The 18,851-nt window shown below is 53.1% G+C and overlaps 1 protein-coding gene across 1 annotated transcript; it reads right to left on the bottom strand.

Moving 5' to 3' along the window:
• Positions 1–1,063: 1,063 nt before the first annotated feature.
• LOC116941736 (YTH domain-containing family protein 2-like) lies at positions 1,064–18,389 on the bottom strand. The gene is made up of 6 exons (XM_032953104.2): positions 18,120–18,389; positions 14,933–14,966; positions 13,438–13,520; positions 4,327–6,399; positions 3,399–3,844; positions 1,064–2,589 (listed from the first exon to the last, which is right to left on the bottom strand). Exons 1-5 carry the CDS (start codon positions 18,129–18,131, stop codon positions 3,434–3,436), a joined length of 2,613 nt encoding a protein of 870 aa, XP_032808995.2. The 5' UTR covers positions 18,132–18,389; the 3' UTR covers positions 1,064–2,589; positions 3,399–3,433.
• Between the last annotated feature and the right edge of the window lie 462 nt (positions 18,390–18,851).

Raw genomic sequence — 18,851 nt, 5'->3', positions numbered from 1 at the left:
AGAGCTTGGTGTACGTGCTTGAGTTCACTGCTTATGTGTTCCTGGTCGGATATTATAAATAAATGTGCTGTTTTAAAAATAAATTTATGGAAACCGACACACCTGATGATGACCGTTTGAGTTATGGTCGAAACGTCGTGAGAATTTTTTTTATTGTTTTATATATATTTTGTTATTTTGTTGTTTCTCTTCAACGTGACTTTACCGAAAAAACTAAGAATACCTCCCGGGTACATTAAGCAACCCCCCTCCTTAACCTCCTTCAGTTCCTCTCTAAAAGCCTCAACTTGTCTCCATCGCCCACTGTCTTCCACTTCCCTTCCCTGGCCCATCCACTCCTTCCCGTCCCTCCCCTACACTTTCGCGACCCCTCCGCACCCCTCTTATCGCTGTTGTCACTCATTCCTCAACCCTTGTAGCACACTGCTGACTACATTCCATTGTCACCGTTTTGCAAGCCACGTCACGCGCCTTGGGTGCAGGCGCTCTATAAATGTAAACGAGATCATATTTCCACGCGTGTATCCCGCAACAGCGGCTGGCTTCAACAATACATCCGTGGTGGCTCAGCGTTAGAGCGAGCAGCTCGCAGTCGGAAAGTTGCGAGTTCAAATCCCGGTTGGGGATTTGGGTTAAAGCAGCCCATCATCCCTCCCACTGGTAGTCGATAAAATCGGTACCACTGTGTGGAAGATCAACAATGATTGAGAAAAATTGCACCCCCCCACACCCATGGAATAGGAATGTGGAATTTCCACCACTGGTTTCTACATGGCTGCAAACTGCTGATGAGGACCAACGACTCGATTCTCAGATGAACTCACTTTTTGACTTTGAGTGAGGGTATGGCATTGGGTGAACACTCATAACACCCATTAATTGGCCATAAACGTCTTAATATAGAAGCACAGACAATGCAGGACCCTCTTTACAAAGGAGCCACAGTACTCGTTGGTTTCCCGCAAATATAGGTAATTATTATTGCTGTGTATGATGTAATTGATAAGAATGCCGTGTCATTAACTGGGAGCAGAACTCGACAAAGATACTGCAGCGGCAAGACTTTTGGTCTAAGTACAGTACATTTATTACAGGCAATATCCAGTACAGTACTGCGAATACCTCAAACGAGTTGGTAGAGGGGGAGGTCTAATTAAACACTGGAAGTCTTCATTGTTGGGAAATTGTAACATTGCTCAACACTTGTCTTCATCTCGGGGGAGGGGCTCGTGGGTTTATTTTTTTCGGGGGGCAGGAAGGCTCATGGTGGACGATGTTTGGCGAGGGTGAGCTGCTCTGGCCGTCGACCTGTCCGGCCGTCGACCTGTCTGGCCCGCCGGCTGGCGTGCGGCCGCTGCTGGATAATTACCGCTCACGGGGAGCGTCGGAATGCGCGGCTCAGGCGGTCGAACGGTCTCCAGGGGGCAGCAGAGGCGAAACGCTTCCCTCTCTCCTCCCGGCTCTTCGCTTCCCTTCTCTCTCTCTCGGGGCGGCGCTCTCTCCGTTCTCCGTCCAACCGGAGCCACCGTTAGCAGAGGGTCTGTCAATTATTTTTTTCCCTGACAGACCAACAGTCCAGGACTGCGACAACGCAGCCCGTTAGGCTTCCCGTTTTCTGATCATCATTATTATTGACTATAATTTGTAACGGCAGACAATTGCTTTTGTTTTTTTCTGTTAAACATTGCTTACAATCACACGTGAAAACCTCTACAAACACGGGCAAAGCGACGCGGGCAACCGGAGATGCAGCCACCACCGCCGCCCTCCTCCGCCTCGTCGTCCGCCACCTCGTCCTCCTCGTCACTGGTCGATTGCGCGCACATTTAAGATGGCTCCCCACACCCCCCCCTCTGGAAAGCTGCCGCGCTTCTCTCTCGCCCCTCCCCCCTGCCGCGTGTCCCCAAGCGAAATAAAATACAAAGATGCGTAAATATGACGTTACGGGTACAGTCGGTTACAGTGAAAACGTGAGGAGTACTTGAGAGACAATCAAAAGAAAAACGGAAACTTCCAAAGTACAAAATAAAAGTAAAACGGCGAAAAAAAAACGCAACTTCACCGTCGGCTGGGGGGATATAAGTTACGCTTACGAGTGACTCGGTCCACACTCCAAACAGCACTCCGAGTGTCACCCTCCGCCCCCTCCTCCTTCGCTACAGACGCCACCGGCTCACCCCGTGCTGCTGTGGCACACACGCACGCGCGCGCACACACGCGCACATGCACAAGCGCGCACGCACGCACACGTGCACACACACGTGCACACACACGTGCACACACACGTGCACACACACGTGCACACACAAGCACGCACGTGCACACACACGCGCGCGCGCGCACACACACGAAGGGGAAAGGGGGAGAAGATGGGGCAGGGACGCAAAGAACTCGAAGCGAACACAAAACAATCCGCGGCCAGTGGCCACCGTGGGTAGCGTCTCTAGCAGGACGAGCAGAGAGAGCGGTGGCGACCCTGCCGGGGACTCCCCTCGTGTCCCGACGGCAGAGAGCGACCTCCAGCAACCAACCCCCCCGCCCGCAGGTCCGGCCACCCTCGCCATCGCTCGCTGCGCTTGCGCCGCGCCTCTGCAACAGCAACGGCGGACAAGAGAAAGATGGCGTCAATGCTCCGCACGGTCGTGTCGCACGGCAAGCAGGGCCCGGGTTCGATTCCCGACTCCGGCGCCCACTCTGCGTGCATCAAGCATGGCCGGCTGTGTACGGTGCAGAAGCAGCGTGACAGAAGAGTACGCGCGTCCTCCTGCCGGTTTGCACAGTGTGTGCGAGCGCAAGTGCGGGGAATGTGTTTGAAAGGGCGGCCCCAGTGGCAGCTGTGTCTGTGTAGCACAAGGGCACTCGGCTTGCGAGCCTAGGGGGCTATATCCACCGCTGCTGTTGCTGTGTAACCCCCAGTGAGTGATTTAAGCCGTCATGTTTCTAATTTGACAAATATGGGCCATCACGTCGGAAAACGGTGGCCTTCTCATTTCGAATGACACCAGGAGACCTTTATCATCCACCGTGAAGCAGACGGTACTTTATACTGAATACACACCGTGGTAATCACCAGGGCGGCCTGCCGAATTCAAAACACGAACTTCTGTTTGTCTGCGGTTTCTCCTCCTGGCGTCTCCCCTTCTCTCCGTGGCGGCGCAGCGTTACAAGTTGACACCATTATCATCATCGCACCTCGCTCGGGGGTGGATCAAAACGGGTACCACTTTGTCCGGGGGAAGATCAACAAGCGGTCGACATGTGGATAAAACTCATCCCTACCATGGCAATGTGGAAATTTGGCATCTGGCTCCGCAAAGGCTGTGAACTACAGGTGAGCGCCGGTGCCTCCACAAGGCTCTACCGGAGTGGCGGCAGCTTGCCGCGCGCCGGGTACTGACCGCGCGTGCCGCCCGGACCGGTGAGCACCGTCGCTCTAGCGGCCGTCCGTGCGGGGGCGAGCCGTCCGCGGGGGGCGGCGCCGGGCGGGCCCCGACGCGGCGCCGGCGGCGTTGGCGACGTTGGCGGCGGCACCGGCGGCGCCGGCGGCGGCGTTGGCGACGTTGGCGGCGGCGTTGGCGGCGGCGTTGTTGGCGTTGGTTGCCGCCCTCACCTTGTCTCTCCTCAGGCTCTCCTCTTCCTCCTGCCGGCGCTCGTAGTGCGCAAAGTCGTCGAAGATGGAGGTGGTGTGGCGGAAGGCGGCGATGACGCGCAGCGCCTGGCGCGCCTTGTCGAGCGGCACCTCCTGCGTGTCGCGAGAGTTGGTCACCGGCTTGTTCTCGTTGTTCTCCAGGCGGATGTGGCGCAGCTGCGAGTTGGGCACGTCCTTCACGAAGATCCACTGCACCTGGGGTGGGGGGCGGTGGAGGGGGCGGCGTGCATAGGGGGCGAGCGTGGGAGACGGGGGAGGGATAGGGAGAGATAGGAGAGAGGGAGGGAGAGTGGGTAAAGAGGGAGAGTGGGAAGCAGAAAGAAGGTGCATGGACAGGGAATAGACGCACATGTTTGTGCATATATGTATGAGGAGCGGTAGTTTAGATGTTTACGCGCTGTGCTACTAACCCAGCAACAAATTCAATTCCCGCTATGGGTCAACACCAGTGACAATTATTTGAATAGGTCTTGGGCCTCCCCTCGGTGGAATGCATAGGTGCCACTCGCTAACAACACTTACCACGTGTCTGTTAAGGTTAGAGCCGGGATTCATGTCTTCGTTACATACATTTGTTTTATGTCGTGGCTCAATCTTACCCATGTACCTATTGAGTTCCTCCAAAGCTCTCTCTCGCCACGTGGCGTGGACTCCACGCGTGCGTTTCAAAGGCTTACCTCGAACTTGCCCTTCCACTTGTCCTGCGACCACACGCCGGCGCACGTCTGGTAGTCCACGGGCGAGGTCATCTGCGCCACGCCGCAGAAGTGGCCGCTGCCGTTGACGCTGAAGAGGAGGTAGACGGGGCCCTTGCCCTGCATGGCGCGGTAGGCGCCGTCCAGCCGCCGGTTGCCGTGCTCGGTGCTGCACCAAATGGAGTACTTGACCGAGCGGTGGACGTCGTCCTCCGAGTAGCTCTTGATGATAAAGGCCCGCAGGTCACGCGGGCTACAGTCGAAGTCGCTCGGGTTGTAGCCGTTGTGCGAATGCAGCTTCTCCAGCAGCAGCGGCGGCGGCGCCTGTAGCGGAGCCGGCGCCGGCTCCCCGATGCCAGGCGCGCTGCCGCCGCCGCCGCCACTCCCGTCGCCGGCAAACGACGGTGCCGTTACCTGCTGCTGCTGCAAGCTCTGTCGAGGAGGAGCCTGCTGCTGCTGCTGGTTGAGCTGGTGCCGTGTCTGGGGCAAGGAGGTGATAGGAGCAGGCTGGCTCCCGTTTTGAGTTAGCATTGCTGGCCCACAGCTGCGTGAAGCCACCCAGCGATCCGACTGCTGCTGTTGATGCTGATGATGTTGTTGCTGCTGCTGCTGTTGCTGCTGATGCTCTTGAAACGGTGCTTGCACCTGCGGAGGCTGCATAGCCGGGTTGATACTTGGCTGGCGCTGCATCATCGCGTAATAACCATTCTGCAGAGTCTGGTGTTCATGCTGCTGCTGCTGCTGTTGCTGCTGGTGATGGTAATGGCTTTGCTGCTGAAAGTTCTGGTGTTGCTGCTGCTGCATCATGTACGACTGCAGCTGATGCTGCTGCTGCTGCTGCTGTTGCTGCTGCTGCAAGGTCTGTACCGGCTGCTGCTGCTGCGGCAGTGGCGGCGGCGACATGGAGTGAGACATCTGCGCGGACACCTGCATGGCGTCCACCGACATGGAGGCCGAGGCCTGGGCCTGCTCCTGCCCGGCGTCGCCCTGCGGTTTCCCCAGTGCCAGAGCTCCGTCGGCGGGCTGAGCGAACTGCGGCGGCGGCGTGGCCTTGCTGACCGGGCCCTTGCCGTCCCACGTGCCGATGTCCATGTTGTGCTTGATGGGGGGGGGCGGCACCGACGTCCCGCTGGCCATCTTCCCCGCGCCGCCCCCGCCGCCGCCCTTCACCGACCTCGGCGCCAGCTGCTGCCGGGCCGGCTTGCTGGCGATGGACGCCCAGGACGCCGGCGCTGGCTTGGCCTGCGGCGCCGCCGCCGCCGCGCTCGTCGCCGCCACGGCCTGTGCCACCAGATCCGGTCCGGCTGCCACCGGCGGTGGCGCGCCAGGTTTCCCGCCGGCGGGCAGCTCGCGGGAGTCTCCACCGATGCGGAGACCGCCCACGCCCTGCTGTAGCACAACCACGCCGCTTGCCACGCCGCCGGGGCTCCCCCCGCCGCCGCCGCCGCCGCCGCCGCCTCCACCGGATACGGCGGAGGCGGTGGCGCCGACATGGCCCGGCGCCCGGCTCACGCCGCCGGCGAACGAGCCGGTCTGTGGGTCCACGACGGCCGCCCCGCCGAGCGAGCTGGGCGGGAAGGCGTAACCGCTGCCGTACGCCACCGAGATGGGCGACGACACAGGCGAGCCGCGCAGGCCGCCCTGGCCGCCGACGCCGCCCGCTGCCCCGCCGCCGCCCGACGGCCTCAGCCAGGCCGCGAATTCGGGCCCGCCGGGGAAGAAGCCGAAGGCGTGCTGCTGCCGCTGGCTCATGTACGCGGCCGCCGGGGTGGTGGCGGTCGCTGCGCCACCCAGGTAGCCGGGATCGGCCATGAAGTGGGCGTGCGGGTGCGGGTGCCCGTGCGCCGACACGTGGTGGTGGTGGTGGGACAGCGGCGCATCCCCGTTGGCGAGGGCCCCCGGCGGCCCGTAGTGGTGGGCGATGTACGGCACGGCCGGGTCGGCGCCCGCCGTGGACCAGGCCGGCTCGGAGCTCAGCGAGTAGGAGGAGAAGGCCACCGAGGGGCCATAGTAGGCCGGCACGTAGGCCTCCGATACGGCTGCATAGCTGCTGCTCTGCAGGGGCGGCACGCGGCGCCACACGGGGACCGAATTACACGGTCACACGGCACGGGTCCCTGTGCGGGTCTGGGGGTCTCTATACAATTCTGTGTATTTTTTCATAAATAACTGATGAGCACAAGCCCAAAACGTCATAAGGCCAGTAACAAACAGCACTATCAAAGCTGTAATAGATCAGCGTGTAACACGTTACTGGAATTGAACAAGGTTATCATTGTAAGAGCTTGGGGACAAGAGACAATCTGGAGGAAATTCTGAAGCAAGGTGGCAAACTCTGGACTGGTTTCGACATTTAGTGTCTCATCAGCAGTCAGGCTAACTTTCATCAATGGCAGTGAATTTCCAGATGTTTACGAGCAAGGACCCTCCCCATTAGATACAGCACCTCGTTACATTTTGACCAACGAAATCAGCTTGAACATGCTTGATCTGGCAGGCCAAGGTCAGGCTGAGCCTGGTTAAGAGCAAGCCGTTATCTCCCTGTCAGGCCCAGTGCGCACGGTCATCAGTTCAGTTTCAGTTTATTTTGAAGTACCCTGTGAGCCAAGAAGCTCTTAAATCGGGTGTCGTGACCACTGCTCTGCATCGTGACGGTCAGCCTCAGCAGGAGAGGAGATGGCCGTCTGAGTTTGCGCTCCCTGAGTGCCAAACTCTGCATCAGGTTTTGTTTCTATAATTTAACCTTATTTTTTCTGGCATTTCATAATAATTTGATTGTTTTATCATGTTTCTTTCCCTTGATGTATTTTTATAATTTCCTGAGTGTTTTCACAACATTTGTCTTTGTAAAATGTTTTTCTTTTTTCTTAGCATGCGTGAAGTCCCTTCAACCTTTCCGTATGAAAGGCGCTCTATAAATAAAGATGATTATTATTATCACTTGGCTGAGAGGCTGCCTGTTGTGGTGGTGTTTGTAGATATGGGCTGCAAGGTCTGGCCAAGAGGTGGCTGCACAGCCCAGGATTCTTAAATCCATCTGTGTTACCACTACCAAGAGCTCCATAGGAGCTTCACGGGCTCACCCTCTCCCACTCACAGACTCAAAATTGGTCAATCAACCCCCAACACCTGGGTCTGTCCCGTGACCCCCTGCCAGCAGGGAGAGCCTCCCACGATACATGTTGCGGCATCAAAGTGCACCCAGCCTGGCACGTGGCGGCTGCTGTTGTCACAGACCGCAGCACGAGTGCAGCGCGCGTGTCCGCGCTTACACCGCCACCACTGTTAGCGTCCTCCTGTTACCATCTGGCTACGTGAACTCGCAAACAGAAACGGACAGCGAGGATCAAAATCTTAGCGGGTTTCGGATTTCACCGATAGATAGAGCCACTGCACAAGCGTAACCCAGCATGGGGCACTCACCTGCGCACCAGCTAACTCGCTCACCATCTCACACACCCTTTAAACCCACCAGCTTGCACTCACCAGCTAACCCGCTTACTCACACGCTCACCAGCTAACCTGTTCACCCGCTCACCAGTTAAAATACTCTCCAGCTCTCTATAGCCTTGTCTCTCTCAAATCCTTCCATGTCCCATCTTCTCTGTCTCTATATTCTTTGTTATTTCGTTAAAGTCACGTAGAAAGAAAACCAAAACCAAAATTAAAAGCAAAAAACCCATGACGTTTCGATCGCAACACAAGCGGTCTTCTTCAGGTAGAAAGAAAATAAAGAATGGTGTCACTCCTCCTCCGTGTTCAATCCCGTTTCTGGTCCTCCTCCCTCCTTGTATCCCTCACTGGAATCAACTTCCCCTGTACATTAACCCTTAACCTCCTTCCGCTCTTCTCACAGCCTCACCTCTTCTCTATTGCCCATTCTCTTCCTCTTCCCTCCCCTCCCCTACCCCTCCACTGCTTCCCGTCCCTCCCGTCCGCTTTCATGATCCCTAAATACCCTCTACCATAGTCACTCATTCCTGAATCCTTTCATGCCCCTGCCATCAAAATCATTCTGTTCTGTCACCATTTTCTTTTACTATGTCATGCGCCTTGAGTGAAAGTGATCTATAAATATACACTTAGATTAGATAACCTGTTCACCAGCTCACACTCACTAGCCTACACACTCACCATCTCACCCACTCTATAGCTCACACATTCACCTGCTCACCAGCTTACCCACTCACCATCTCACCCGCTGACCATCTCACACTCTCTCGCTCACCAGCTAACCCCACTCAAAAGCTCACCTGCTTACCACCGCACACATTCTCCAGCTCACCAGCTCAAGAGCTAACCTGCTCACCAGCTCCCACACCAGTTCACATGCTCTCCAGTTAACATGCTAACCGGCTCACCAGCTCACTAGCTCACCCGCCCCGATTACAGACCCCACGCTCCATCGGCGGCAACCATCGTAACAAATGCTGGGGCCGTGGGAAACGCGATCCGCCCGCTGAACGCTGTGTCCGGCACGCACCTCCAGATTTCTACTCACGATTTCAAAGCGAGGATCAAAGCGATTGCGTATTATCAGCTCTGTCTGTGTGTCCATCCCCCATGTCCATTCGACCACAGGGTGCCTCTATAACCAATTCGAATTTAACGTTCGTGTAAAACTGTTTTTAGCAGGGCCTTCAAAGTGATTTCCGTCTTCTCTTTCCCCGAACTTTTACAATAACCATGCTCGATTCAAGATCGGTGGAAACGCTTACCCGTTACTACTTTAGACAGTGATTTTGTGTTGCTGGCCGCGTGACGTTTTGGGCCTTTGGGCCTACTGTGCGCAACTCCTCGTTTTAGGTCGCGCGGCTCAGGCAGCGACGGGTAACCGGCAGAGCATGCCGACAGCGGCCTCCGGACAGCAGGCCTTAAATAAACATGTACAATAGGCGACGGTTCGGAACTGGGTCCTTCATAAATAAGGGACATTGCCCATAACGTCACCTATTATATATGTTTTTATGTAAGGCCACCGTTATTATTGACCAAAGTGTTTGTCCTTGTAGCAGAGGTGCTTGGCTCAATGGTCCTTGCCAGCTCACCTATGAAAAGCCTGGGTTCGAGTCTGATCCAGTGCTCCACGAGCAGCGGGACAGACCTGAGTTTCCAGTCGTGACTTCAAAACATCGACCGTGGCCCCCCCCCATCCGAGTCACCGATTCGGCTGGGGGGTGGGGGCATTCCAGAATCTGGGGGGAGGGGTGCCACACGGCAGCAAATCCGGCAGTGGCCCTCGGAGCAAAGTCCTCGGGATGCAGGGAAGACCGGAATACGTGGAGCGGCGTGTATGGCGACGAGACGCGGGCACCGTTAACCCATCCGAAGCGACTGTGACGGCCCCACCGCACGCGACAGTAAATGACGGCGGCGCGGAGACGAGCGGAGCCGGCCAAGTTGCCGTGGTGCCGGCCGAGCTGTCGCGTGCGCCCTGCCGACACGCGACTGGACGCGGCGGAGGGCAGGGGGATCGCAGAGACGCGAGGCCGGAAAGCCATCACACCTCAAGGAGAATAAACAAAGATGAATGGGTGCGGGGAAGGTGCAGGTCGAAGGTTACAAATACAAGGCCCGGGATTAGGTTTGGGGGGGAGACAAAGAGCGTCGATAGCTTGCCTTGTGTTGTGCCAAAAATGTGAGGAGGATGCCCTCGGGGGTGCATTATCAGCCACCCAATGGCCTTTTAAAAGAGCCCACTGCGCAAGACGGAACAGCCAGAACCGGTAAGTCGCTGTAGGAGTCGCCCGATTTGACTATTCACGTGTGACGCGGTACGTGGTGGCCGTACAGAAAAGTGAACCACTGTCGTAGCCATTACGGCTGCAGAATTTAAAACTCGTGCAAGAAATTCCAACAAAATGCCACCACTCCGGGTCGTAACTCAACGCAAGAGTTATTCTTTTAAAAACGTTGCAGTGAATGGTAGCGCCCTGAACAATATTATTATTACGCTCGTTTAATGGGTCCCATTCGCATGTATGTACGTATGTTGAACTTTTCGCACCGTACGTAGCCAACCGTGCTAATCGGGAGGGTGCTGCCAATAATTGACAGTTAGGGGGTCTTGATTTAAAGCTTTCGTGACTGCAGTAATTCATATTCTTAGTTTTTTCGGTAAAGTCACGTTGAAGAGAAACAACAAAATAACAAAATATATATAAAACAATAAAAAATTCTCACGACGTTTCGACCATAACTCAAACGGTCATCATCAGGTGTGTTGGTTTGCATAAATTTATTTTGCCGTTTAAAAATAAATTTATGCAAACCAACACACCTGATGATGACCGTTTGAGTTATGGTCGAAACGTCGTGAGAATTTTTTATTGTTTTATATATATTTTGTTATTTTGTTGTTTCTCTTCAATGTGACTTTACCGAAAAAACTAAGAATATATATAGTTAGGGGGTCGTTATTGCGATGTACATCCCCACATTCTCAGTTGTATAATTTGTGGTGTCACATTTCAGATTTGGCAACTTTGGACCAGAGCGCCTGCACAAAATCGCCACCCGTGAGAATGGCGTCACGGGACCTCCCCGCAAGAGGGAGTCGAGTGGTATTTGCCCTACTCTTCCATGCTGACCAGGTGATGTGGGAACACCCACACTTTACCCCACCACCACACATGGTGACCTGCCAATTGACTTAACTGTGCCTCTTGGTTGACAGAGGCGGCAGGCAGATTATAGAAACTCGGATCACACACTTCCATGTATAGAACACACTCCATATATTACAATGCCACTGTCTGGCCTGGTGAGTACCATCCGTCATCACAACTTAAGAAGCTGCAATTCAAAAAACCTCGCACCGTTGTTTCAACTGCTGAGCCAGGAGATGGGGTTGAACCAGCTACCTGAGGATGGCAGTCACAGCATGACACCAACCACCATGCTACCACCGAGGCAGCTGACTTCGTCTCTCCGTTCAAAAACCCAACATACGCGTTGTCTTTATTGCTCTAGACATTTCTGCAACGATTTCTACAAACCTAATATTTTAATCAATTGTTAATGGATCGTTCCAATGTTTACATTAGTGTTGTGCAAATCCATGACTAAACCAAAAAGTCAAAAAAATGATTAACAGTGTGGCCTTTTTTAATATAATAGGTGACGTTTCAGGCAAATGGCCTTTCATCAGACCAGGCTCATCTGCTTAGCCGGATTACAGAGAGGCTGTACCAAGTGGCAAATCTTTCTGCTGTACGTGCAGACTCTGACGAAGGATCGTTACGCAGCAGCAGCTGCTCTGCGCAGCACGGTGGTATTTCACCACCGTGCACAACGCGGATTTACAACGTAGGTAGGGTAGCGCAGATGCGACTGCATCTCGACGCGCGGTGCTTACTGGCGAGCAGAGGCCACGGCGGTTTTCCGTGAGCCATCCAGCACCCGTTCGTTGTTGGTGTAACCCACGGGGGCCACCCTCGTGCTACACAGGCAATTGTGCTATCACGCGTCTCAATGGCTTCAGTCCATCTCCCGTTTAAACCTTTATTCACACTAACAATGAATTGTAATGATTTGTTCAGCAATTACGAATCATACATGTTTTATTTACACCGGGGTGTCTCAACGGCATTTAACACATGACGGGTCACTTCTGCGCTCAACACATTTGAAAGGGCACCCCCAGTGACACCTGTCCAAGTGCGGTACAAGTTTACTCAGCGTCTGCCTTGAGCAGGCTTCAGTCTGCCAGTAAGTGGGGGGAGGCAGGCAATGATTGCTGCTGTGCATAATTGCAACGGAGTAATTTGCAGGATGATTTTTGAAGAATTTGGGCCTTGACTCCGGCACACAACGACCTACTCTTTTGAACAACATCAAGGGATCTTAAAAGTCCACTCTGAAGAAGCAGATGGCGCGTCGTAGTGTTTTACAATTACCACGCCGTTTTACAGTGCCGGTATTCAACAGGGCGGCCCGGCGGATTCGAACCACGAACCTCTGCAACAAGTGGCTAACCCTCTGCCGCTGGGCCGCAGCGTCTCCAGCCCGTGCCACATGCTCGGGTTTGGCCGTCATTCAGACTGAGCGCAGCCATTGGCAGCTCAGAGCGGCAACTTATTTACGCATTATCGACAACCGTATGGAACAAAAAAAACCTTAGCGCCATCGATAATCGGTTTTCAGAAATGTTACTGGCCTACACCGGCCCGCGCGGTAAAGTATGGTCAAGAAAGCTCGAAGGCAGACGTAACGAGGCCTTCATCCAGCAGTGGAATGACAAAGTGCTGTAAATTTCGATATAAAGCTTTCGTGACTGCAAGGATTCATCTTCTTTGGTTCTTTCGGTAAAGTCACGTAGAATGAGAATAAAATAATAAATTAATAAAATAACACAATAAAATTCTGACGTTTCGGCCACAACACAAGCGGCCTTCATCAGCGCTGTCCTCCAGACAGTCTCGTCCCTTCACCTGATGAAGGCCGCTTGTGTTGTGGCCGAAACGTTGTGAGAATTTTATTGTTTTATTTTATTATTTTATTCTCATTCTACGTGACTTTACCGAAAGAACCAAAGAAGAAAGTGCTGTAAGTTTAAAGATGTTCGTGGGCGAATGGTTTCTACCGTTTGTAAAACTGAACCGGATTCGATTATTGATTCCATGACTTTTGGAATCTAAAATCAATTACAAGAACAATTACCGAAAAATCAATCATTGATTTTCAACCCTACTGGCTCGTAGATGCAATTATTGGTAGTCAAGTCAGAGTGATCTCCTGCTCACATCAGCCTTGAGGCATTGGACCTCATCAGTTTACAGCCATGGACCAGTGGTGGAAAGTCCATATTCTTAAGACGATAGCGAGTCCACACGTAGAACAATCACTTCCCCACGCGGCGGTGCTCTTTTTATCGACGTCGTCAGCAGGGCCATCCCTATGGGGTGCGTGGCCCAGGCAACTCACTCCTTGTGGGCCCCCCGACGACTTCAAACTAAACTGCAAGTATTACATCTGACGCCGTGACGTTGAAGCGTGGGGCCCCCGCCCCCCAAAGTGCTGGGGCCGGGGTGGTCGCCCCGTTTTGCCATATGCTCGGGACGGCTCTGGCTGTCAATGTCCACCCCAACTCACCTGCTCGGTCTGACTGCTCAGGTAAGTCTCAAAGTCGCCGTGGCTGCTCCCATCCTTCCGGTGATTGGCGACGTTTTGAATACCTAGAGGAGAGAGCGGCGTCGAGCGAATATGTCGCAACGCAGGGATCGGTCTCACGACTGTACCATCACGCCAACATTCGGCAGAAACATTTTGTTGGGTTCAGGCTATATAATGACCCGGCTAAATCTGTGTCGTTAAGAACTCTCCACCACCTGACGCAGCCCAAACAAATTAATTAGTTATGCGTACAAGCGTATAACGACACACAAACTATGATTGCTTCAGCTCATTCACCGGGTGAGTGAGAGAACAATTCTCATGGCAAGATTTTACGGTGATCAGCTGCGTGATGTTTCACATGAAATCGCGTCAAGCATATTCAGAAAAATCCAGGAAGTCAGAATAACAACCCAGGAAATCAGGATGAAAAACCGACGCATTCTGTTAACCGATGACGCTGGTTCAAGGATTTGATGGCCGGTGACACCGTTCCACGTTAACCTCTACGGTATCGATGCTTATAATGAGGCTGATGATAAGCGATGCCGATGAGTTTATAGTTCCCAATGATTATCTTCAAGGCAATGAGGATTACGAATGATTATGATGCTGCTAATGTTACTGATAACACTCATGATGATATGATCCTAATGATGACAACGCAGAACATTTTGCTACTAAGTTACTCATGGTAAGGCTACCAAGTATGCCGATGATGAGGATGACACTGCTGATGATGCTATAAATTATGGTAATGATGAGCTTATCAATCGTGACTTTTCTGATGATGCTATTGATGATGAGGATGATGACGCTCTTGATGACATTAGACATAATGCCCATGGTGATGCTGCCGATTTGACTAACGATGACGGATGTGATCTTGCTGTGGATGGCGATGCTACAGACGATACAGACGATGACGATTAAGGTGATGACATTTCCGATGTCACTCATGAAGATGTCACCGATAATTAGTAAAATAATGACACTCAATACATTGCAATTCTTTATGCGGTTGACAAATATTAAAGTATGATGCATCTCATTATTCAGATGATCGTGCAAAAGTCAAAGTGAATTCCCTGTTCCAATGACCAGAGGTATTGGTGCTCATCTCCCATTTACAGCAATGGTAGGGGCGAGTCTATCCATAGGAAAGCCACTGTTGACTTCCCCACAACGTGGCACTCATTTTATCGACCCTGGAAGGAGGGAAATTGGGCTGAGTCAACCCCCATCCCCCAACCATGGCTTGAACTCGTGACCTTCCGATTGCGTGAATGATTAAGAATGATAAAGACGCTGTGACTGCTGCTGCTGCTGCAAACTAATCCTTACGATGCTCGCAATCGCTAATTGACAATGACGGATGATTATAATTGATGATGATTATGGATGATTATAATTGATGACGATGGATGATCAGTCCCAGCTCATCCACCCATTCCACACCAGCGTGGTCACTCACCGTTCAACACCTGCTGCTGCTGCCCCTTTGCTCTCTGGCAGCGCCGCAATGAGGAGAAACAAATACGGACACAGAAAGACACACGCGGTTAGACAGACACACACATGGATACACACAGACACACACGGATACACACACATATATACAGTTACACGGCCACATCGATACATACACACGCTTACACACACAGGTACAGATAAATATGCACACACGGATACAAGACAAACAAAGACGCACAAAAAATATACAAATACGGATACACAGACACAGAGCCACACAAATGAACAGATACACAAAATCAGATATATGCCAAAGCACAAACACAGAAACACACATACAGATACACACACGGATATACATCAGGCACACGAATAAATATACTGTACCTGGATACAAATAACAAATACATAGACCAACTAACACACAAACGAATACAAACAAACACGATACACACACGGACACACAAGACACACGTGGGCACACGTGGACACACCAACACACATACACACACACATGAATAAAGACACATGGCCACACAGATACTGTATATACAACATTCGAAATGCGAAAATAGAAACACACCAAAATATTTTAATTGCCAAACACACATGCATGGGCACACACAACACTGAAAATGCAATACACGCATAAGTGGGCACGTACAATAATTCCAAACGCAACACAAAACATTCGAATTGCACACATTTGAAATGGTACGCACGCACACACACAGACACAAACAAATACACGTAGAAAAACACGCAGCCATGCGCACACAGGGACACAAATGGCAAAGTGAAACGTATGTGAGCACAAGATACATCGGGTCCCAGGTCCCTTTCGCACATGAGCAGATGCGAGTGGGGTTGAGAATACCTCCGTGACCCCTACACCGCTGAAGAAAATTATTCCTTAGATCCTAGGTCTCCAGCCACCCAACGCTCCGCGTACCTTTAGACCTCTAAACACCAGAACCCAGATCTCGAGACCCCCAGGATCCCTTGGATGCCAAGACTCCCCCTGAAATGTACACCTGCTGGAACCTGCGAAACAAGATCCCGAATGCCGTATAGCCCCGAGCCTCTACACTAATGAAACCCTACACCTGGGACCCCTACAACTCGAAACACTCCCCAAATATTGTTGGTTCTTTCGGTAAAGTCACGTGACTTTACCGAAATAACCAAGAATATGAATCACTGCAGTCACGAAAGCTTTACATAAAAACTCCCCAAATACCTAGAATAATTAGAACCTTCTAACCGCCAGAACCCTGTACCTGAAGAACCCCACCCCAGGATTCCTTGACCCCTAAACCTATAAAACACGTCGGCCACCTAAACCACAACCCCCTAAACAGCCCGAAATCATCGATTTCAAAGGCCATTCTGACTCCTGTACCGCATAGAACTCTAAATCCATAACCTCATACACATCTAGATCTTCGACAATGTTAATACCCCCTGGAGCCATAAACTCCATATCACCTCCATCGCTAGATGCCACCTTATATCCCTGGACCCACAAATCAGCCTTAAGTCCTTCAACCCTACAATCCCAAACACAATCCCAGCACCCTCATAATTCACAACTCGTTAATCCATTACAGATCCCCAAAACCCCCACGATCCCCAACACCCCCACGCTCCCTAACACCCCCACAATCCCAACACCCCCACAATCCCAACACCCCCACAATCCCAACACCCCCACAATCCCAACACCCCCACGAGCCCCAACACCCCCACGATCCCAACACCCCCACGAGCCCCAACACCCCCACAATCCCAACACCCTCCAAGATCCCCAACACTCCCACGATCCCAACACCCCACGATTCCCAAACACCCCCCAGATCCCAACACCCCCACGATCTGAAACTTCCCCCAGATCCCAACCACCCCCACAAATCCCAAACACCCCCGAAAATCACAACATCCCCACGATCCCCAAAACCCCCACGATCCCCAACACCCCCAAGATCCCCAACACTCCCAAGATCCCCAACACCCCCACGATCCCAAAAACCCCCACGATCCCAAACACCCCCACGATCCCAACACCCCCACGATCCCAAACACCCCCAAGATCCCCAACACTCCCACAATCCCAAACACCCCCACGATCCCAAACACCCCCCAGATCCCAACACCCCCACGATCCCCAACATCCCCACGATCCCAAACACCCCCCAAATCCCCAATACTCCCACAATCCCAACACTTCCACAATTCCAAACACCCCCACGATCCCAAACACCCCCACGATCCCAAACACTCCCACAATCCCAAACTATCCCACAATCCCAACACCCCTACGATCCCAACAACCCCACAATCCCAAACACCAGGACGATCCCAAACACCCCCACAATCCCAAACACCCCTACGATCCCAACAAGCCCACAATCCCAAACTACCTCACGATTCCAAACTACCCCACAATCCCAACACCCCCACGATCCCAACCACCCCCACAAATCCCAAACACCCCCACAAATCCCAACATCCCCACGATCCCCAACATCCACACGATCCCATACACCCCCAAGATCCCCAACACTCCCACAATCCCAACACTCCCACAATCCCAAACACCCCCACGATCCCATACACCCCCACGATCCCAAACACCCCCACGATCCCAACACCCCCACGATCCCAAACACCCCCACGATCCCAAACACCCCACGATCCCAAACACCCCCACGATCCCAAACACCCCCACGATCCCAAACACCCCCACGATCCCCAACACTCCCACGATCCCAACACCCCCACGATCCCAAACACCCCCACGATCCCAAACATCCCCACGATCCGAAACTTCCCCCAGATCCCAACACCCCCACAAATCCCAAACACCCCCACAAATCCCAAACACCCCCACAAATCCCAACACCCCCACAAATCCCAAACACCCCCACAAATCCCAACATCCCCACGATCCCCAACACCCCCACGATCCCCAACATCCCCACGATCCCAAACACCCCCACGATCCCAAACACCCCCACGATCCCAACACCCCCACGATCCCCTCCCGTCACGACTAAAACCCCTCCGCCTCAACAATTCCCGACACTCCACCCGCTTGCACTCCCACAATCCCTTACTCCACCACAATTCTCTACGTCCCAGCACCCCCAGGGACCCTGCTGGGACCCCTTCGCCGCGCTCCCACCGACCGGATCAGACATGGTGCTGGCGGTGCTGGCGACGCTGCTGCCGGGCGAGAGGCAGGAGGCCTGGCCTTGGCGGCTCCGCGCGGGCAGGAGGCGAGGGCGGCGAAGAAAAGGAACGAGAATGAAGAGGAGGGGGGTGGAGACGACAACAACGATGGAGAAGCAAAGGAGGCTGAGGCGGAACGAGGAGCCGAGGAGAAGCCTCGGGGAGCGATGGCGGCGCGCGCTAGCGGCTTGGAATTTCCTAGCACGTATAGGCGGTGCAATGCCCTGATTGGCTCCCGTCGGTCGCTTCGGGCACAATTGACCAATGGGAGCGGGGTTCGCGATACGCGCCAACAAATCGCGTGGCGGGACGCGGGCAGGCGGCGCCTATCCGCTGTAAGGAATTCAATAAGCGGCGCCCGGGGCCGCGTGGGGTCCCCATTGCGACCCCTCACCCCGGCTCACGTGACGCGGCAAGATGAACCCTCCCGCTAATTAATATTCATGAGGTGGTTTCTAGAAACCCGCCTGTAACATTAATATTCATGACTAAATATGAACCGGTCTGCTAGATTAATATTAATTTCGATTTAAAGTTTTCGTGACTGCAGGGATTCATCTTCTGGGTTCTTTCGGTAAAGTCACGTAGAATGGAGATAAAATAATAAAAAAATATTTATTCTGTTAGTATTATTTTTATTATTATGTTATTTCCATTCTACGTCACTTTACCTAAATATCCTAGAAGAT

This window comes from Petromyzon marinus, chromosome 12, assembly GCF_048934315.1.
Source record: "Petromyzon marinus isolate PM22_M1 ecotype Great Lakes invasive population chromosome 12, UKy_Petmar_22M1.pri1.0, whole genome shotgun sequence".
NCBI classification, from domain to species: Eukaryota; Metazoa; Chordata; class Hyperoartia; order Petromyzontiformes; family Petromyzontidae; genus Petromyzon; species Petromyzon marinus.
Note: the sequence above shows the minus strand (reverse complement) of the source record. Positions and strands in the feature narration are given on the sequence as shown.

Coding starts and splice junctions, on each gene's coding strand:
- LOC116941736 (XM_032953104.2), bottom strand. Junction 13,521..14,932: donor GCAGCAGCAGGTGTTGAACG/GTGAGTGACCAC, acceptor TCTCTCCTCTAG/GTATTCAAAACGTCGCCAAT. Junction 3,845..4,326: donor AGTGGAAGGGCAAGTTCGAG/GTAAGCCTTTGA, acceptor CCCCCACCCCAG/GTGCAGTGGATCTTCGTGAA.